Here is a 23,330-nt window from a genome sequence, read left to right on the forward strand (position 1 = left end):
GGGTTGGGGGTTTTTTTTTTGGGGGGGGGGGGGTGTTTTAACATAGCACCTTCCATTAAAATTTCCACAATTTACACCTACCATTACTGAAACATGGCCACTTCACACAGCACAGTGCCCAACCCCGAGCAAGAAAGTGTACACGAAGGTTAAGAAATAACACAATTTTTAGTTAATGCCTTAACAGAGCAGAAGAGTTTTTTCCAGAGAATCAAACTCCAGCAAGCTGAACTCAACAACTCYACCTTCTAAATCAACCAACCCCGAGTCCTCCGGTCTTACATATGCTTTAGAAATTTCAGTGTTACGAGATACAAATATGGAAGAGGTCTACTAGATGACGTAGCAACTTCCATACCTTGAAGTATTGCTTCAATTATTTTATATATGCTACTTTTATATCTTTTATTGATAAGAGTGCTGCTCCTACTTTATGAAAACATTGAAACAAACCTGTTAYAAACATGCTAACGGAAAGCACAATCGTCCTCTATTTTTCCTAAGCATTTATGTAAACAGCAATGACCCACCCTAACGTACTACTTTTCTCTGCAAACTTTAAAATATTTACAGAATTATGTTCCTCGCTTGCTGTCCTTTACCCCACCTACATAAATYTAGTTCTTTCAAGTTTTCCTTGGTCCTGTTGCCCATCAATCATTTCACTTCCTTCTCCGCTTGCTGCAATTCATCAATGCCTTTCTAGCAGTGCAGCGTTGAAACCCAAAGCGGTGCTCAAGGAACAGAGCGGCTAAAAGCCACCGGAGAGGATCACCCAACCACTCGCTTGGGCTTGAACGCAGAACATGAGCAATCTCAACAGTAATACGGTTAAACGGCTTTCCCAAAACCAGAAAGGCAGGGTATCTATCTGCAACACAGACTTGCCCGAACTGTTTTCCATTCGAGCGAGGCCCTGATGGAAATGAGACATGTACTGCCCCCGGTACCTGCGAGAGCCGCGCACCGTGAATCCCCCGCAGCTCCGGGGCCACGAGCCAAGATTAGCAAATCCAAGATTCAATATCGCCTACAAGCGGTGCAGCAGACAGATCAGCTGCAGAGCTCATCGCCAAAGGACGCTGTTAAAGCCAAAAGTTTAAACTGGTTCAAAAAGCGACAGGACAAAGTCGAGGGAGAAAAATCTACCGAGCGCTATTCAACACAAAAGCCATCAGCTCTGCCCCGGAGGCCCCGTACCGCCGGCGGTCGGAAGCTCGCAGCGTCTTGGGGAAGGATTGCTGTTGCGCGCTCTATCCTCGCTCCTGCTTTCAAGATCTATCAGAGAGGGCATCGGCCCTAGCAGACCCGTGGCCTGACCCTCTACAGCCATTCTTACAAAAATCTCATCGGAGCACTGTCAGGGACTAGYGACACAGCTTGCAGGTACTGCAAAAGCTGCAAAAATAATAAAAATGCCTTTTCCTTCCACTTTTTGTTTCTATACTTTTTTTGTCTCTGATTTACTGCATCCTCATTTAGCCATAACTGCCATTAAGGAAAGTGTATTTTTCCTAGAGTCAGACCGTTCCTGTCCCAAAGGTCTTCTCTCCACCTGAACGATATCTCAAACAACGGGGTCCTAATGCATTAAAGTAAAACATAAGATTTCCTTTTTTTTTTTTTTTTTTTTTTTAAACGCAAGCCTGCAATTTCCCAAATTGATTCTCTGCAGTTTCCAAGATGGAATTTCAAGTCTTTCAAGTTCCCTGTGTCCCCTCTCTCTGTTGTTACAGGAATTTTTAACTCCTTTTAATTAGCTCTTCGCCTGTTAATTTACTAACATGTTTTGCTAGTTCATTTATGAGCCATTCAGCACAAGTCTCCCTCTCTGCCTACACGACAATTTTTCTTCTATCAAGCCATTTTCAAAGTTATTTYGTAGCATTACGCCAATTCACCAGCAATAAATCAGTCTCCTTCAGTGGAAAATTTCTGGGCTAAATTCACCCCAAGTGTTTCAAATGCTTTACTAAAAAGCTAAATTTATTACACCTCTTCACCCACCATTCACTAGCTTTGAAGTTGTGTTTAAAAATGCAGTCGAGTTTATCTGGGTAGATATATGTATTATATTGTTCCATTACCCACTAGATCTTCAGCAGTTTCTCTCAGCGTGCGTTCCAGTATTTTACCACGGGCGGAATTACATGTGTACAATCCAGAGTTCCAAAAAAGAATTCATGGAAAGACCAGTGATTACTGGAAAAAACATGAGCTGTATTCAAAGACAAATTTAAAGTGAGAAAAATGTAAATGTCTCACAAAGTCCATAAAGCACCTTTATAATAAAGATGATTATAATCAAGATTGAGATTTGCCATCTCAACGGCAAAAGAAATATTAACCTGAAACTATGCAACAGTGTTTGGTTCATCAATTTAAAAGGAAGAAAGTCTAAACTAAACCACAAAACTCTGGAGCTGCTTGGAGGACCCACCCAAGAAAGGATGTATCACGAAACGGCAATTGCCTTGAGCAAAGAACTTGTTATTACAGTGTAGACATGGTAACGTGAAAAGATTAAATTTAATGCGCAGAAATGCTCATTCCCAAAAGTACAGATCATAACTCTATAGACGGCTCTCCCTTACATTAAGGAAAGCGCCCGTGGTGTAGCTGCAGCTCACGCTCATCATAAAAAGATGCTAGATACCTCGAGTCCACCTTCATTACAGCATGTTTTCTTATTTAATAAACTTTCATCAGCGTAAATGAATGGTTGTTATTAGTTGAGCTAACAGCCACACGATAATACTCCAGAGRGATATCGGTGCTTGTTGGTGCATTAACTAAGAGCGGAGGGGCTGAGGTCAAGCACGTGTCAATGCAGATGAAGCAATATTAGGCGCTAACGGTTTAATGCGATAGACTGCCTCACATAATGGAAATTACATTACAAAAGGAATGAGATAAAGTTATTGATAAGGATATTAAGGGAAAAAATGATAAGATGTTTCAAAGGGAAAGAAACCCTCCACTTTCAAATGGTTTTAAACCTAGCCTAGCAAGTTTATGCAAAAGGAAAGATCAGAAAACAGAATTTTAAAAAAAGAGAAAAGACGGACAAACAAGGTGAAAAAATGTTCTAACAATATACAGCACCAATGCTTTTCATGCAAGGAACTTTAATCACCCTCCCAAACTTAATTACTTAAGCCTTACAACGCTCCTTTGAGGCAAACAAATAATATTAATCAACTCCTTAGCATCTGGGTGAAGGTAAAGCATTTTCAGTTATGCACAGAAGGAATCAGCAGCAGAGACAGAAGAAAGCTCACGACTTCCATATTTGTATGTTAATCACTAGAACATGCCCTATCCATACATCAACTTAATGAAAACAAACCTGCCTTCTTTCTCTGCCGTACCACATCCGTAAAGCTATCAGAAATCGTGAGGTTTGCCAATCATTACAAACTAGTAAAAATCAGCTCCTTTAATCATAAACTTACGCACACCGGTGTAGCCTAAAGTGAGAGGCAACCCCTTCAATTCTGTTTTCTGAAAGGCTTTTTATAATCAACAGGGTCAACACTGAAAAGGTGCAATGTTATCTGGGGAAAGACTTCAGGGGAAAAAAAGGACCGAAAATATTACCATTTTTGTAATACAAAAGAAAAAAGACCTGAAAGTGGGGATCAAAATTTAAATTTTGTAATAAAAACATTTCTACGGAATCCCAAACCAACAAGAGTCTCTTATTTTCACTTAAGACATTAATTCCAAAATACAAAACTGTCCCAAAGCAGTACTTGACTCCCAGTACTGCAATAAGCAATGCAGAAACAAAATGAAAGATTGCTTTTATTGATTTTCATTGTTCAAGCTGAAAGAAAGGCAGATAGTAAATAAAATGCATACTGAGAACTGTGTTGTAATTTTTTTTCTTTAAAATGTCATTATCCCCGACYACTTACACTGTAAGAAATACGCTCACTACATGGTATCTTTGAACTGGAAGACTCTCTGAATACCACGCTGAGGAAAGCCATAGGCAACAGCCACATTCCAGTTAAGAAAACCAAACTCACCTCAACCACCGTGCTCATGGTTACAAACATCCAAAGTTATCTGGGAAGACGTTAATCACTCCAATCGCCATTGCAGAGCATCAGCATAAAACGGACAGAAAGGCAGGGAACGTTGTTATCGAGTAGGACACCTCCGTCACGGGATGGGAAAGGAGAGCGCAAACACACGTGCATGGGTGCACATACACAGCAATGCCCAATTTTTGCTCCCAGGGAAACATCTCAACCTTTTAACCTGCTTCTTTGACTCCCTCTCGCTTTCCGCAGCAAGTTAAATTCCTTGTGCTCATATATTGCTCTCCAAAACACCTTATCTGTGATTAATTTCTCCTGCGTTTCCTTTGCCCACGCCACCTTCTCCCTTCTGAATGTCTCCGTAGCTTTACGATCATTTTTGCACAGTATTTCTGCATGATAAAAGGCCTTCTACTTCTGACCATGTTCTCATCCACTAAGTCCCACCTCAGAGCCCAGTCGTGTTGTAAATCTCTGTGGTTAAAAAAAATAACCACTTTTTTGCAAATCTGCTTTGGCATGCAGATGTTGGATCTAGCTTAAGCTAGAATTTTCCTGCTATAAGGGTTAAATTTCACAACAAAGTAACGCACTTTAAAAAAATCAACCCAGCTTTTAATAAGGCAGTCTACACAGCTGAGAAAAAATTCAGATATCACACCATAAGAACGCAAAGGGTGAATGCAGCATGCGTTAAGTATGCTGAATCAGCACAACTGAAAATGACCTCATTTACCTGCAAACTGGTCGTCTTCTGTACAGATGGATGCTGTGCTGAGCATCTTTAATTGGATGCGATCACAATAACCTCCACCAGCTCCATTTTAGAAACCAAACAAACCGGCAACAGTGCAAATTTGCACGAAGAGAGYGGTCAACTCTGAGAAAAGTCCAAAGCTATTATTCACTTTAGAAAGCAGAATGGGAGAAATATAGTCTTCTTTCCTTGACATAAGGAAACCAAAATAGAAGTSCTTAACATTGAAAAAAGAAAGAGAGAAAAGTAGGTGTTGGAGGGTTCCCTGGCCTACTTCTGTGAGAAACAAATTTCTGCCATTTCAGCTTTTTATTTCTTGGGACAAAGACATGCACAGACTAAAAGGAGAAGGATGCTCTCATGAGTAAAACAGATATAAGCCAGTCCCTCGCTCTGTAGCAGAACTAAGCGTGATGTTAAACTTAAGGGAAGACTAGATAGAGGRGTCTATACTGCTTATTTTTTGCTTCCTACCCTCCTTCTAACAAAAAAATAAATAAATAAATAAATAAAATGCAACTGGCTATGGTAGCCATCCTCACTCCTACCCTACTGATACACTGCTGCAGCTTTACGGTACTGTGTTTTGYTACCTGATATAATCAATCCCACACTCGTAGGAATTTCCTTCACGGTCTCTTAGATTTAAAAGTTGTTTTTTTTTTTTTAAAGAAAAACTCTGTATATTTTGCCAAAGTGATATTAGTTCATTAAAATTGCAAAGCTAGACATTTAAAAGCCAGGAAACGCAAAGAGAGTAGCCTAAGCAATTTTCATGCAGTTATATTATGACATGACCTTTAATTACTTGATTCAACAACATTTCTTCCTTCAGCTGTTTTTAGCATTTAATCTCTTAGTTTATTTAAACAAATGGAAAATATTAATTCCTTCCTATGGGTACCTCATGGGTCAACAGTAGAGCCAGAACAGCTAGATCAACAACACAGACCTCTACACTACTTGAGTTAATTAAGTAACTGCTAGCTACAGAGWACTGCCCTTCAATACATAACCCAACGCTGGGGGAGACTGGACACAGCGTTTGTATTAATGATTTTCCCAGATGTTTGCTGACACACGAGGAATCAGACTCAGGAACGCCGGACTTCAGGACGAGCTTTTGGTAAGTGTGTCCGTTACCAGTCCGTTTTCTCCGTGCAGGATTCCTTCTGGCCCCATCCATCGCTGCCCATCCTGCGTGCACCTTCTGCTTCACGTTTTTGGCCTGGCTGAGGTCTTGTGTCGCCAGCCTGTATCTTCTCATCCAACCTCAGATCAAAATTATTCCAATTCTTCATTTCTGGCAACCCAGTTCATGCTTCCAGACCAAGTTGCTAGCTAACCCCACACTTGACTCTACCATCCAGCTCTACTCTTCTCCCTTTCTAGGGCTGCTCATTGCCTTCTCATCAAGAACTTTCTTCTGGGTCACAATTGCTCTAACAGCGTCTGAGCATGTTTTATGTTAAACAGAAAATGCACCTCTGCGTGTATGTGCACACCTGTGCAATTACCGCATAAAAGTGAACGTTACTTCTAGCAACAACGTGTGTCACAAAAGAGATCCTTTACAGACAACCACACAAACTCTTTCTTTACAAAAAGCATATGCAAAAGTTCAAATTAATGGAGAATTATTTGGTCTTAAATGGGAGTTGTATGTGTTCCGGATCCTTGTAATTTCTCCAAGGATTCACAATTCAAAGAAGATTTGAACTAGATGCTTTTAATCACCGGCTCTGTAAGCTGCAATTACAGGACAGCAAAACTGATCCTATTGGCCCTACTCAACAGTAGCGCATATTATAAAGATGCCAGAACTTGAATAGATCATATTGAGAGCTCATCTGTGCTATTCTAGGTAGATACTGAATCAGAAGCAAAAAAACCCAGCCACTTAAGTTTTTTAACTTCACACAAATACAGMTGTCACAAAATACCTTTGCATCTTGTTCATACCACTGGGAAAAGCTGCCATTCTTATATTAATAATTCTTTCCAGCATTACTCAGTCATTGCACATTAGAACCAGCAGCTGGAGTGTTTTGAGTGATAATGAAACCTGTAACAAGCCATCTTCAGCTGTCTTTTCCAAACAATAAGGGAATTAAAATTTCAATTTAAATGCAGAGGTTTGAAACACGCTTCAGTGGCAAAATTACTTCAATTAATGTGAGTGGAATACAAAGAACAGACTGCAGAAATGCGACGCAGCAACCAGAAATTATGCCATTAGTGTGCTTGCATCAACCCAACACGACGACTGCAAAGGTCTAATTCAGCCTGTACATATCAAAGCTACAGGCAACAATATTAATCAGTGCTCCARTTTCAACGAGAGGGATGCAAGCTTCTTGTCAGATCACTTTGGGCTTTTTATAAGCCACGAGCAGCTGTTTACCTTGAGGAAGGAAACAAAAGGACAGAGAGAGCTATAAACACCCCGCACCCCTGACGGTTTAAGAATTATTTTACACAATGTTCATAGCATATAGAAGGAGAGAGGAATTATCCTGCAGCCAGTGAGCAATTCCAGTATCGCAGTACTGCAGAGGCAGTGTTAGCAGAAGATGGCAAAAGCCAGTGAGCCCACAGCAGATTTTGTCCATTAAAAAGCTCCAAATGCAGGTAAGTTACAGCTGCGCTGTCACAGCTGCACTTGTCTTCAAATGAGAGTCGCAAGTGTCAGTGAATGGCTGAAATAACGCGACCAGTCTTCTCTGCATTCCTCGATTTAAACAAACTGAACAGCAACATTTGATACCAGTGTTATTTGATTTCTTACAACAGACAATCCACTCTGGAGAAAAAAAAAGGCACAGTATCCTACAGAAGTCTGTACTTCATTGGCCTTAGGCAAACTTATCTGTACTTCTCCCCCTCTCCATACACGTGCACACGTTATACACACACACACACTCTACTACACCCTACTCATACCAGGAGATGAAAAGCAGTTTATATTTGCAAACCACTCCTAAAACATATTATTTGAGAATCGCTAAGTATTGTTATTCCACTTTTTACAGTAATATTCTATAATCCAGACAGAAATGGAATTATTTCTCTGGAATTTTCTTCTGGAAAAAAAAAAAATCAAAAAAAAAAATACTGCTAAATCAGAGCGCTTGGCCTTTCTGAAACCATTCTCTAGAGGAGGACAAACTAGCTCTTTAGCACGCTGATTAAAGTCCATTAGTAAAAGGAAGCAACGACTGATTAACATGTGGATTGATATTGCTGTTAATTCTGAACGCTGTTTCTTCCCCCTACACTATACACTCTTAATTTACATCTAGTTCTTCACCTCTCTTAATTGAAAATATCAGACTAACACTCACTCCAATTTCCTGCATCAAAAACCGACAAGAGTGTAGGCAAAACTTAACTGCACTCTTCTTATATACACTGTCTTAGTCATTGCATTGATGAACAGTTTTCAGTAATTCTAATGGGTCTTGCGTAACATTTTATAAAGTATCATAAAATTCCACTCTACATCACACAATAGAAACGGATACATTACCCGTCCCAGAGGGCTTACAGTAAGGTGGGAAAGATTTAAGACAATAGTTCAAATTAGAAGGCAGGCGAGAATCTAAGAAGAATGAGAGGGTTCTTGGAAGACGATTTTAAAAGGGAAGAAAGGGAATACTGTGACTAGATTAGAGAAAGATGATTGTACCAGACGTGGCATGAAAAAAGAATATGTGCAACAGAAAAGAACAGGAAGGTGAAGAAAGGCTGAAATCAGGCAAGAGATTATGACAGCAACAAAAGAATCCACATAGGGTTACTTAGGCCATCACGGAAAGGGATGACAAGACTGACATCAAGCTGTTGAAGATGTTTCAAATGAAATTGGGAAAAATCAAGTTTTAGAAAGTCACATTTAAGGTAAAATGAGAGAAGCCAGAAAGAAGGAAATTAAGGGAAAGTTTTTGCCCTAGGAATGACAACACTAAGATTTCCAGCCTTTGATCCTGCTGAATAATGACTTGTTAAAAAGAAGTGAAGAGGCATAGAAATGCAAAGGACAGTGAAGTTGACAACAATAAAAAAGAAGGCAAAGAAAAGATTTCCTTCAAGACATTCTCTGGCAAAAATAAAGAAGAATATTAAACATATCCCTTTTGCCTTAACTTTCAAAAGGTTTTAGTTACTGGTAGAAGGCAGTTTCAGGAAGCAAAAGACTAAAGCCTGGTGAGGAAGCATGTTTGGTGAGTTCAGAATAAGAGAAAGAAAAGGACAGTTATTAGAGAAGTTTAGGAAACTTCTCCCTCCAACACAAGACTGGAATTGAAAGGTATGCTGTGAAAGAAATGGAAATGAAGAAAACAAGAGATAACACTTGAAGAGAAGGAGAAAGAAGATGAGAAAAAGAACTGGAGATATCAAGAAAGGATCAAGAATCCTGGTAAAGTAAATAGAGGAAAGGAAGGAGAGGTAAACATACCTGAGTGATGAAAAAAAACAGTCTCCCTCTGAATAACTGACCAAAGTTGTGAGTGCATGCTGGGAGATGAAATAGGAGAGAAATGGGATAGTTCTTCCACATCAAAATGAATTGGTTTTGAGGTAATTGCTAAGATAGGGAGAAAGAAGATGATAGAAGCAGGTGCCTGGGAAAATCATTTTCAATAAAGGACAGTCAGTTCAGACGATGTTAGCATAAAAATCCATTCAAGAGACTTCAGAATGTTTAGAAAGGAGTAGAGAGATCAGAGAAAGAGTTCACAGAAAGTCAGTAGAGAGAAAAATACCAGTTTGCAAAAGCAGGAAGAAATCCTGTGTGCAGGCCAAATGGGTGTGGAACCACATGATTACAGAAAGCATCAGGATCAGGACAAGTAAACAAATGAAGACAGCTTTGAAAGTAGAAGATAAAGACAAGAAATAACTGAACAGGATGAGAGACTGTGACCCCAAATTCATGTCAGGAAGGAGCAAAGGAAAGCAAAGGCATAAATGGAAATTCCAGGACAAGAAAGCAACAAGTGATAGAACAAGACATAGAAGAGAAACTCAGCAGGAAAAAAAAAGCAAATGGTAAAAAACACAGACAGCACATCTGCCTGTAGATGATCAGATGGCTGACCAGTGTGTTTCTGGTAGGTAGCTGCCCAGCATGAGGTACCACATCTTACCAGCATGTCTGTTGCATTGAGGTAGTGCTTGCTGGCCATGCACTGTTCCAACTTCTGGGGCACTTGCTTGATGTTCTCTATCTCATCCAGCAAATTCAGGACATGCTTGTGCTCGATCCCTTCAATCCACAACTTGCGCAACTCATCTCGCTTGCAATGCAGCAGCATCTTGCATGATAGCAGATTCTCCTTCACCTACAAGCAACACATCAAAAGATCAATTAAATCTGTCCCTTGTACTGGAACCTGTAAAACAAATCAGCCCATTCCCATATTCACTTTTTTAGGAATTCCAAAAACAGCACAAGGCAATAACCAAATCCAAATAAAGTGTCTGGTTACTCCTTTACCTAGGAGCAGTCATACAGTACATACGAACAGGAACGGCTTTTGAAATGAAATGAATTTTAGTACAATTTTATACTGCCAGTGAAAACCTAACTGAAGTATCATAACATGAACAAATGTATGATCCTACTAACCGTGACCAAAGATTTATTTGCAGCTCTTCCAACAACCAATTCAGTACTTAGGCACACAGCAAGAATCCTGTTCAGCAAAAGCAAATAAGCCATTGCTAACTTTTCTGTTGTAAACATTTTCCATCTGCCTATTAAATCCTGTGGCATGTCTCCTAGCYCTTTCTCCAAGTTTCGTGTTCATTTTATGAAACCTGGCTATCCAATAGTGTAACCATTTTCCTAGTACCTCAAGCAATGCCAAGTTTGTTTGCATGAGACAGGGTTTCAGCGGAACAAACAGCAGTTAAGATACAGCTCATCTCAGCATTTCCATCACACATCAAAGCCATCATAGCACTCGGAGAAACAGCTTGGTGTTTGCCATTCAGTTTGCTTTCAAGCCTCGCACCATCCTTTGTCAGCTGCTTGTCTAGGGGGCAAAGTCCACGCTATTCCACTCCACTCCTAATGAGAAGCATGGAGAGCTTTTCTTCGCCATTCTCTCTGATCAAATCTACAGCCTACATTCCCTGCTTTCAGGTTCTCCAAACATCCTACGAGAAGGTCAGTACAACCTAGCTTTTCTTGCATAATGCAAACCAATAATCGCATATTAAAATATGGAAGCAATTAACAACACAGCTTCACACATTGCTTTCACACTACTCTTGTTTTTGTGGCAAGTTATGAATACTTAGGGTCTAACCTTTTGTCAGGCTGAACTCTCACTGAATTACGCATGAAGAGAGACACAGAGAAGTAGGCCCTTCAGTTTATTTTTAAATAACAAGTCTTCAAAGCACTTCAAAAACCCTACTCCGGCTGCACATTCTCCTACCTTGTTCATCTAAAGGCATTTTACAAAAAAAAGTGCTGAAACACACAGACCAATACCAAGATAACTGGTGATCAACAACAGCTACATAAGCCAGACACCATCAAGAGTCAGAAGAGACTAAGATTTCAGTACAATAACATCACATTCTGAAATGTCTTTCTCAAAAGAAAAACTCGGCAAGTCAACGCAAAAGCCAATGTAAGAGTGGTGTAACTTGCTACAAAAGGAGAAGTAAACTAAAAACCAGAGTGTGTTTCAGACTTAAGCCCTATTCTATATCTTAATTTAAAATATTTCATTGACCCAGCACATCATCATCAGTTGACTGCTGTTACATAGTGCAAAATTTGGTCCACAAGACAGACAAAGCCATCCCCGCACGGGAATGAAACGTTTCCCTACGACAAAATGGACGGGTGACCCAAAGGTTGGTTTTGACTAACTCAGTATTTTTCATTTCTACCTGTTGATAACTGAATACAAGAAAAATCAACAGTATTTTTCTAAATTAGGAACATTAACATTGCCAGAAGTATTTTTGTTTCAAATACAACAAGCAAAAAACTCATACAATCACGGAGCTAGAAGGAACCTCACAAGACATTCTTGCTCCTGTCTTCACAAGAAAGAAGATCAACTGTATCTACATTAGGGAGTGGGGGAAAGGACCGAGCAGTAAGTCTTTCAGAAATAACCCCCCTTTGGCAGCCCCAGTTGTTTCTCCTTAATAACCGACTTTTACAGCGGTAACACCTCAGCAAGGCTTTCCCAACAAGAATATATACAAGAATTGAACACAAAGAAAAGGTAGATACATAGAGGAATCTGGGCTATCTGTCACTTCTGCAAAAGTGATTCCTACTCCAAGTTAATGCCTATGCAATCATCCACCTTCCACAAGAGGGAAACATCAGAAGGAACTCTGATAGTGTAATACAGATTGATGACAAGACAGATCTGGTGCCTCCCGTGAGATTAGGTCAAAGTTACTTCAATGTATGTTGACCAAAACTAATAAGAAAACTTAAATATCAAGATGTCCTTCCCCCTTACAGGCATTCTTCTGGGTGAGACCAAAAGGTCACACCACTATATGTTTGTTTTGACCTCTGCAAAGCTTAGTATACTGGGTGAAAATAGGTTACAGGCTACAGTTTATTTCAAATTTAGTGCAATTGATCTCTGCTTTCAAAGTGCTGAGCTTTGTACATAAATCCTAGAATGAACTCTTACCCTTAGTAAGCACCAGAATSGTCTCATTCTCTTTTGAAAATGCTAAATGAATTTTAAAAGCCAGAAGGGTCAGTACACAGCCCCAGAAGGGTCACAGCCTACTGCTCCTAAAGCACAGAGCCAGGGAAAAAAAAAAAAGGAGTATTTTTTGTACCTGGTTTGCAAAGTTTAGGTATACCAAACCACAGAGGAAGGAAACGAAAGGACAGGAGACAAAAGAACTAATCTATTGCCGCAGTTATCAGAACTGCAGAGAGAGAGCAGATGGAATAAGTCCACAACAAAGAGCGCCWGAGTTATTTATTGGCACGCTACTCAAGTGTGAGCACTCAAAATACAGAAAGATATAGTGGCACAGAGTTCACGCACATTCACACAACAGAACCGAGTATGGAAATAGCACCGATATTCATATTCTCTGTGGAAAAAGCAAGCTGATGAGTCACCCAGACTATCTATTTAGGAGGCAGTCGGAGGCCAACATATAAAGACCTGAACAGATTAAATGGAAAGGCGTTAGGTTAACAGTTCTTAGACTTCAAAAACCCGACAGCAACATGCTCAGACAATAAAAGAACAGAGGGTAACACAAAGCTTTGCTCTTCATATCCACCTCTCATTTTACTTATTAATTACTTGTGTTCTCAAACAACAGAGAGATCCTATGGAAAACATGTTGCCAATTAGACATAGCCTGGGACCAGTGTTTTAGGACCAGATGGTCTGCTCCTAGCCACGTCACAGACAGCCGTGAAAAGCAGGCCTGTTTCATAGCTGGTGGCTAACAGTGCTTTCCCAATTCAATTTTTAGTTCAGTTCAGATTGATTACAAGTAGCTGGAATAAAGGAAGAGAGAAATACAGCTTAAAATGTGAACCTACAACTTTACACTACCAGTAAAAGGAAAGTAGACAGGGAAAAGATGCAAGAATTGCACAGCTTTGTACCTGGAGTTCACCCTACCCAACTGGTAGGGAGAACAGCACCCAGGTGCCAGATGCGAACCCAGCAACACAACCAAAATTAGTCTTTACCTGCTTGATCTTGTTGCGCGAATTGGTGATGCGCTCCGTGATGCTCTGATAGGTGCGGATAGCAGTGGTGAGCTCGGTGTAGTGCTGGACGATGAGCTCATCCAAATCCCGGTCACACTTCTCATAAGCTTCTTCCAGGCGGCCTTTCTCAGTCTCTCGGTCCTCAACATCATCACTGGTAGAGAGAGTCCTARGGACAAAAAGATTACAAAAATTGGAATATTTTGAAATTATCTACAAGGACAGGAAGCCTCTCCTTAAAAAAAATGCCCTACCAACTGGAAACCAGTCACTATTACTAGTTTTCACTGAGTGAAGCTTATTGATGGCAAATGTGCCTGTTTAATGTTTAGTAGAGGACAACGCACTTCAAAAAAGCAACCCCCAAACCAGAAGTATTGCATTTTATTACCTCCTTGGTTTTCAAATGTTTCGGAGCTTTTTTACTACACCACCGGATGTATGAAAAGTTATCCATTAGCTACTGTTTTTCCAGACAGTCATTAATATGGGCACAATATAACACCTGAAACATCTCCTGATTGATTACTAAGAACTACAAAGAAGAAATTCTATTTTAGACTGAGAGACCATTGCAACTGTTAGGAGTACTGCAGTTACTACTACTTACCTACCAAAAGTACACCAGGAATAGCACAGGTACATAGGAAAATCCAGTAAAAGCTTACCCATTCCTTCCAACAATCAATCTGCTTCCAAAGATGCCACCGGTATCACGTTCCCCCCACACACTTTTTTTTTTTTTTTCTTTTTTTTTGAACCTCTGAGTAAGATCATCTAGCGCAAGGTTTACTTTGTGGTGTGGGGTTTTTCGTTTTGTTTTGTTTTAAAATCAATGGGATTGGAGATTCCAACATAGCTGTTGAAAATTCAGCGAAACTCGCATGGGAAAGAAAAGTTTCCTGGTACTACTGCAGATTTCTCAGATTTACTTAAGGATCAATGCCATATTCCTCTTTCTTGCTCTCTCTCCCTCTCTCTTCACCCTCCCTCCTCCCTTGAGACCCATCCTTTGGATCCTGAAGCTCAAAGCTGGAACACCTGGATGAACAGCCCAGGAGATGATCAATAGCCAGAAAGACATTTTCTTATCTCCTACAGTAAACAGCACACAAAAAGCTGGTTTTGTGAGGAAAAAAAAAAAAGTCATCTTGAATTCTCCTCTTCCTTTATCTGTGAGAAGGGTAGCTACGGGCCACACAGGTTTTGTTTTAAATCAGCAATACAAAAATTCATGATAAAAAAAAAAGAGAAAAATATTATTCAGGATCATTTATTGTAGTTACAACCGAAACACTGCTACGTTGGAACCTTAAAAACCAGCATGAACATATTCTGTAGCTCTACTGACAACTTCTCAATGACTTTAAAGAACATATGGTGAGGAAACAACAACAGAAAAAAAACCCACACTCCGTACAAGCTGGATTGTATGCTTGAAAAACCAGAAACAGTCCCAACTTTCAAGCAAGTCCTGAACATCTAGTTTCTGAAAGTGAGAGGTCTTTAAAAATATATGCAGCAGAGCACAAACATGCAAAGAGTATTACTTCGCTCAAATTACACAAGTTTAGACCACAGGTTTTACAAAGCTGAACTGAGGCACCGTGTTAGATGACATGCACGCTCCACTTAGAGTATAAAAATAGTAAAACACTAGAATAGCCGTTGTCCCCAGTCCTAAAAACAGTGTGGAAAAAAAAAAAAACACAGCCCAAGAGTAAGACAGAACCTCTTGAATTTTTACTGGATTTACCAAGCTTTTTGAGTGGAGCAGGTCAAATAGTTTGAAGAAGACAAAGAACATGGTTGAACATGGCCGCTACTCTCCACTACCATAAAACTTGGCTTTCCTTTTGGACTCGTTAAAGCAATGAGGTCCAGTCAAGCTAAAAACAGTATCTCCAGAAGTCAGGAAAGTAAGAAAATGTTGAGTTTCCTTGGAGTAACTGTCACTTGTCATCTACAGTAAAGGTTAGAAGGTAAGAGATAATTACTTGCAAACACTGAAAAATAAAACAAAGGACAGAAAGGTATTTCCTTATGGTTTTAGCTAAGAGTATTTTCATCAACAAGCAGGACATAAGAAAGGCTGATATTTTATAGAGTTTACTGAATTCTGAAATACCGTATGGAAAGCAGTAAGAACTAAAGTGCAAAAGCTGTTCTCAAATAAACGAAAACAAAGAACTTACACACACGTACAAGAAATGTTCCCCCTCTCAGAAAGGCAATAGAGACATAACCGAAACTTCCAGTCCATCACTGTTCCTCCCTTCGGAGGAAAACAGCAGGCTGTACCACCTACTCAAGGGCTCCATCTTCAAAACAAAACAAAAAAAGCACCATTTCACAGAGGATCATGACCCCCAAAAGAGCAGCTAAGAACACTCAAATGAGCAGGGAAATCTGTACCACCATATGGAACATGGCAAGATAGAAGGACACTCGTCCTACTCAACTACGAAGGAGGACAGAGGAATTAAAGCCACAGGACATCCTGAAACAGGACAAAGTACCCACGTGTTGTATTTCCTGGGCAACCTGCTCTAGCTGACCACGCCTGAGCAGCAGGTTTGGACCAGACGATCTCCAGAGGTCCATGCCAACACCAACTATTCTGCAATTCTGCATTTTATGTTAAGCAATTTTCACACTCCCTTTCGCTTTCATATAGCAGTGGCAGGAGGTCTTAACAGATACCACATGGAGATGAGGAGAAGAGATCCTCTTTCTTTTGCTGTGCCTGAGACTATCAGGATAGGCTCCTCATTTTGTCCTCCCCACTCCCAAACACCACACATTTTACAGGGGATGCGAGTGCACCTGTCTTCTTGCATGAAGAACATTACAGTACTGAGACCCCATCCAGACCTCCGAGACTGGTATTGTATCTTCCTCCAGGGCATAAAACTTACTTATAGTATTTTAAGTGCCGTGTTTCATGATAGCTACAGAAATGAGAATGCTTTTTATTGTCATTATATTACTGTTTTATTCCCCCAAAAGTCTGAGTTGTGCCTTAAATCAGGCTTCTATAAAAAAGGTATTTTTCTTATTATGTACTCTATGTTAAGATCTTTAATATCATGCAAAAAGGATTTGTAAAGAAAGAACAGTGGTACAGCAGTTAGAAAACAAGCCTGGCATTAAGAAATCTGGATTAAAGCCTCTGGTCTACCAGAGACTTCTGACATAGCGCTTACAGCACCCCTACATTGCAGACTGCTATCTGAAGACTAGAGCATGAGTTACACAGAGCTCCTAGAGACTGCAGAGTCCTAGATTCTGCCTAAGCTAATGTAAATATCTCTGTATTTCAACGGAATAGGCTAAGGAGACAGATCTGTGTCCTTGTGCCCCAGTTTCTCTTCTTCACCTGGGAAATAACCGGCATGGCTCAAACAAGCAAGCTGCGATTACATACAGTATTAGCGAAATACTCCAACGCTGTGTTAGCAGAGGTCACGCAAACACTTCCAATGGAAAGTAATGTATGAAGACGTGTTAGAAAGCAACACTAAGCACAGAGTTAATGCAACACAGTATTAAATATACAGTACTTGCGGGAGACGGTGAAATTTGGGTCCGTTCTGTAACAGATGAATAGAAAGTAAGTGAAATAATTTGTTCAGCAGTAACTCTTACTCCATTAAGAGCTCTTGCAGATGAACATGCTGCATTTGTGAAGAACTGCTTATCTTTGCTCGAAGAATTTTCTTCGACGCGGTTACACACTAGACAGTAACGTATTTCCTTTTTAGGCACTGACATATTGTTTGGGTTTGAAACTGAATGATATTGCTTGTCTCAGTAGTTAATGAAAACATCGATTCTCTCTAACCTCAGTTATGGATTGCAGGAGAATTGTGKATCAGTACAGAAAATACAGAAGCTGAATCAAATTGGCCTATATCAGGGACTAGAAAAGTTTTAGTTCAATTAAAAAAAATTTTTTTCAAAGTTTAAAATTCTTGATCCACCAAAGCTGCTCAAGATTTACTTCCTTGTCCAGAATGGCAGGAGTTTGTTACAAAAGCTAAAGGTTTTTCTGCAAGACTAAGACATTGTAGTGTCAGAGAACATCACCAACTTTTTAAATGCTCCAGCCGGTTCCTACCCAACTTAGGCTTCCTAACAAATTCCAGTCATATTCATATTTTCAGGTAGATTCAAATTGTGCTGCCCAGTTGCTTTTGACCTTGTAATTGAATTTAAATTGCCCTCTACAGGAAAAAAATATTGTTTGCTAAAACCGCTAGATGTTTGCACAGCCAAAAAACAGAGCAGTCACAACTGGACCCATACCTCAGAAACCACAAAACATGTCAAAAGAAAGGAGCAGGGTAGCGTAGCTGTTAGTCAGAGGCTTTTGAGAGAGGCTACAAGCTCATTCCTACCAAAAATATATAATGACAATGCCTAACTAAACATATTAGTTTCGGTTGTCATTTTGTTATTTTTCTGCTTAGATACACAGTATACATTTGCTGTCATCTTCAAGAGAATCAAGAGGTTTTAGAGGAAACAGGCACCCATTTTGGTGAGCATTACACACATTCTCACATACCGTCTAAGCTCCAAAGACCTCAAATCCATAACGCAGCCAGCAGCAGCATGAAAACATTACTAATGCATACTAAAGAATGATAACAGAAATACAGACGGATAGAAGTCCAACTCCATCCAACCTCATTTTAGGAACCTCTGCTGCACACTTAAGTTGGGAATGCAGCTGCCATGGTCTTTCTCTACATATACAGTTCTCTGAAAATATTAGTTTAATATGCATTAGTAGCCTAGAATCCAAAAAAAATGTTGGTTGTCATCAGAAAGGATATTGAGAATGAGACAAAGCAACCACTTTCTGCTGTATAAAAAGCTTACTATGCCCATATTTTGAGTGATGTGTGCAGTTCTGGTCTCTCGTAGAAAGGCACCTAAAAATGACCACGGAGATGAAGCAATTGTTCACTGAGGAGACACCAAGAAGGCTGAGACGCATCATTTTAGAAAAGGCTAACAGGGGATATGATTGAGGCTTGCAGAAGACAAAAAGGAGATTAATACAAATGCAAACCAGTTCTTCACCCAATCATGYGGTACTAGAACTAGTGGCACTTGCAAAAACTAATAGGAGATCAGTTTAAAAAGGTATAAAGCAAGCACTTCCTCACACCGGGGGTAGGGAACTCCTGGAACTTGTTGCTGCAGGAGTTTGTTGAGGCTCACAGCATCAGCAGGCTCAAAAATAAATAAATAAATAAATATCCCACTCTGGACACTAGGGAAACATGGAGGGACTGGACACCAAGTGGCACCTCTCTAACATTTTGTATTGCCACTGTTAGAGACAAACTATTCGGCTATAGGAACCATTTAATATGCCTCAGTAGGGTTTTTTTTTTTTTCCTTCTTATCCTCAGGACAAGCCCAGTAATTCAGACCACCTAAAGCTGAGTAATATTTTGGAGGAGTCTTCAGTATTACTGGACTCCTGTGTTTGTACACCCAAACACACAGAGTAAGTGACAGCACAGTGCCTCTCTCCACCGTACCAGGACATTTCAGCACGCAAACCTGCAAGACCACCAAAGCAGCGATCCAATCTTGCAGAATTCCAGGTTAAACTACTGCACTGTCAGACAGCAGGAGGTGGAAGAAGGGAAGAGTTACAGACCGTGGTGAAATACCGCTTCATGCATGCTAGAGACTTGCACTCACCAAGGACAAGACCATTATTAACAGACTCTTAAATATTTTTCTAGGCTACGATCCCAACCTGCACGACTGCTGCCTAACTTGAATTCAGTGGAAGTTTCAGACTCAGTCGACTGCCATGTTCCAAGATTTCCGGCTGGCTCTACTGGATGGGGCAGCTGGGAAATCTTCCTAGACTTAACACCTGTAGTGTGAATCTGTAGTTTTCTGTAATTACCTGTTTGGGGAAAAATATTGTGGAAACAAGTATCACTAAAAATATCGTATCCATTTTGCCCAGAAAATTTAGCTAAATTTAGGGCCTTTTATTCTCTTCCAGTTTAAAACACTAAGGGACCACTTACTATGACAAAAGGTATAACTAATTCTTTGTGTGACAAAGAATTCAAGSCTAACAGGTTCCCTCCCACACACACCAGCATGAGTTTGCCTTAAATACCTGTAGATGATTTCTTTATAGAGAGGATAAAAGTCACATCCAAGATCTTATCAGAAAAAAAGGAAAAAAAATCAACACCAGAGACCACTTTTTCGTTTCCTTTACTGAAAAAAAACAAGACGTTTCAGAAGGATATGTTTTTAGTTTTAGGACTTGGTTATTTCCAGTCATTACAGGAATCTGGATTAATGGCTGGGGAACGAAAGAGGAGTACACAAGTGATCCATCCCGTGGTCACCTACTTAAGAACTGTCAAAGAGCACTTAAAGAAAGGCTAACCCGTTTTTTTAATGGTTATGAATGGCAATACATAAATAAGATGAAATGAAGCTGTTTCAAGCCAAAATGCCAGAAATGAGCATGCTATAAAACTGAGAATGCCTTTTCTGGATTTTTTTTTTTAAATCTATTATCTGGGGAAAAGATTAAAACATTTACATTCTTTTCCACCGTGTCTGTAACATACCAATTTCCACGACGTATCTGTAAGAAGTATGAGTACTTACAACTGTTCACAGCCACAACTAAGGCCATTCTGCTCACGTTCTTCTCAAGTTACTGTATTAATTGGCTATGCCCTCATTTTACCTACTTAAACCAAAACTAACGTGCTGCRTTCTCTCTATTCCAATAATTCATTACCATGTATCTTCCTCCTTCAAAACAASATTAAATCATTGAAGGCTAGGAGCATCTGTAACTCCAAAACAGAGCAATGTCACTTTGAATCTAAAACATTAGCTTGCACACCTGAATTCCCTAAGTCCCTTGGTGCAGGAACCATTCCTTTCCTGCTCTGCACAGCAAAGAGCGAAGCAAGGAATACTTAATATTCTTGAGATTATACATGTTCTTGCTAGCACTGCAGAAAAGCAAGCCAAGGGCATCTTTGCTTGTTTCAGYTCTATTAAAATGTGTGGCAAGGAAGAAGAAAAGTCAACACACTGTTTGCCAAGTAGAAACGATCAAAATTGGGAAAGGAACTTTGCAGAAAGAACTYTGAAGAGGGAATTACAAAGCAGGACCAGATTATGAAACAACGATAAATMTACATTAGCTTTTTAAAACTTCCTGCAGAGCAAAAGCGTTCAAAATATATGACCAAAATAAGAAACATCTACCTGGGTACCACATATGCACGAGTTATGAACTCAGTGAGGATCTTCAGTAGGGCTCCCCGATCAGCTCGCTTGTTTTTTCATTTTCATTTTTCTAAATGAGAATCTGCTCCTCCTGTGAGATACCTGTAATTTATACCTGGCAGCTGGATGGCTGCAGATGTCTCTCTCATTAGCAAGAGCTCAATAGGATTAGAATAATTCCAACTGGATGTTAGTCTGTTAAGAGACATTTTTATGCTACGGTAGAGCAAAAATTCAYTGAGCCAGATCTCATTGACTTTTGATTTTACACAGTTAAAAATAYAGATTACATACAAATGCAAAATGCTTAATTCTCTAGAGTCACTTCCACATATGAAGATAGGACAGAAGAAGATCAGAGACGATCTCTGAAATCTTTTTATCATGGGATGTWCAACATATTTCATACAAGAAGAAATCAAACCTTGTTTACTTCCCCYGAGGTCAGTGAATTTACACTGGAATTAGATTAATAAAAAAAGTCCATTAGGATTATTCATTTCAGTAGAATTTGATCTTTAGATCACAGGCATTTTCATCTCTGCTTTCCAGCATACAAGTCAAATAACTAGCACAGGGAGTAGGTGGAGAGACTTTTCAGGGAGTCCTCAAGTACCATCATTCAGCAAGACGCTTAAAGCCTTACTGCAACAGCTTCTCAAAGAAAGGAATATCTATTTTCCAAAGATAAATATATATTTCTATTGATCAAATAAGACTGCCACCTCTACCGTTTCCATACCTTCCCAGAAGGCTGGAGGAACCCCCTAGCTCCAGAAGGGTCCTCCTATCTCAGCACTACAGATGAAGGAACAGGGCACTTTGGACACACYGAGCAACCAGGACCCAAAAGCATGTTCGAGTCCACCTTCATCTATCGCTTTAGTAACCCAACACTGTAGTCATCAAAAGTTGAAAATAATTCAAAACACTGGGAGGCAGAATTTCGGACTGTTTATCTATAAACACTTCAACATAGTATTTAGAAGCAGCTACAAAACCCATTTGAGTCACTAAAACTTTTTTTCTCCATGGACTTCAGAGCCTCTGCGTTTTTCTCTCAGCCACAAAATGAAACGCTTCTGCTACTAAAACACTAAGCAGCTTTGAGAAAGTCGCACCAGGTCTCATTTTTGTAACGCAGAAAATGCTGCAGCCTACAGGGATATTTATGGTGGTAAAAATTTACAGTGCTTTGAACATGCAACACATTAAGTAGGGATAGAAGAAATTGCATTAATCAGTGCCAGCAGCAACTAACTAGCACCAACAGACTCCATAAACTATATTCCAAGTTAGTCTCACCCTACAAACTTCACACTGGTGATTTCTTTTTGCTTTCCAAAGTACTCCAACAAGTCAGTATTTTTAACGGACCTATCCAAGATTCACAGTGCCTGGACTGCAGAGCTACCACAGAATCCCATCGCCTCCGTAAGCTTACTCCTACAGTGCACTGCCATCATTTTTTTTTTTTGGGGGGGGGGGGGAAAAAAAAAAAAAAAAAAAAGGGTTGCCAACTCTTCAGGATTAGAACCATGCAAAAAAAAAACAAACTCAGATGATATAAAAGAACAGAAAACAGCCCATAATTTCTTCACAAGATAATAAATTTCTTTCATTGTTGTGGACTGAAGGAACACGATGTTTACTAAGCTATTCAGCAGCAGAAGAAAACAAACCCATTATACTACACATCGTGTTGCACAACAGATAACTACAGGAGTAAAGAAATGATGTACAGAGAAGATCAGCTGCAGAACTACGAGCAAACGCACCTGCCTTAGAAACGTGCTGTTTTCGAGCTTCGAATGCACTCCGAACCCAAAACAGATTTAACATCATCGATCCCAGGACCAAAGAAAGCACGCAGAACTCGGACGAGTATTCGGCATAGCATCCATGTTCCTACAAACGCGCACGGCTTACCTGCACCAACAAACTACTACAAACCAAGGCTGGATGTGAATGAAATGCACGACTGCCGACCTTTGCTCGGTCCCCATGTGACCGAGCTTAGTGCAAACTGAGAGCCACAAGGGCAGTTTCTAAGTAATGCTTATTTTGGGACATTGTGGGATGTTTGGTGCAAAAAGCCTTTGGAAAGCCGGCCCCAGTGGCACTGCGGGTGCTTTATACAGCTGCTGTGCCAAAGAGCTCGGGCTGACCTGCCTGCTCCCGAACCGTGAAGCCTCCAGCGGCCCAACGTGGAATACTGTGCTCCACGCGGAAACACATCCGGCAAATCCTGAAGTATTTGGGTGCCTAAAGAAATTTGCTCGTCTTCCTTTCAAAGGGACACACGACTGAATCCGGTATCCTCTGTCAGCATTTAAACTTAACTTTCCTGCTTGACAGTGAAGATTTAGTGTTAGCATACACCATCATRCTAGCGTACCTCAGTCTGAGGCATCGGAGAAGTAACCCCGTTTTATTATCCCCTCTGTTTTATCCCATAAGGGCTAATAACAGAAATAGGTCAACT

General features: G+C 40.1%; 1 protein-coding gene across 15 annotated transcripts in view; it reads right to left on the bottom strand.

The window, feature by feature from the left end:
- The window catches only part of EXOC4 (exocyst complex component 4), a 391,280-nt gene that overhangs the window by 356,893 nt on the left and 11,057 nt on the right, over positions 1–23,330 (bottom strand). For all 15 annotated transcript variants that reach the window (XR_003257735.1, XR_003257736.1, XM_026091145.1 and 12 more), the window contains exons 2-3: positions 13,523–13,712; positions 9,957–10,151 (exon numbers count right to left, since the gene is read on the bottom strand). Coding sequence is in view for 13 of the 15 variants with exons in the window: in XM_026091145.1 (XP_025946930.1) it covers positions 9,957–10,151; positions 13,523–13,712 (385 nt within the window). In the remaining 2 variants the exon portion in view is untranslated. The remainder of the gene's footprint in view (positions 1–9,956; positions 10,152–13,522; positions 13,713–23,330) is intronic.

Source organism: Apteryx rowi, unplaced genomic scaffold (assembly GCF_003343035.1).
Source record: "Apteryx rowi isolate R43461 unplaced genomic scaffold, aptRow1 scaffold_9, whole genome shotgun sequence".
In the NCBI taxonomy this organism is placed as follows: domain Eukaryota; kingdom Metazoa; phylum Chordata; class Aves; order Apterygiformes; family Apterygidae; genus Apteryx; species Apteryx rowi.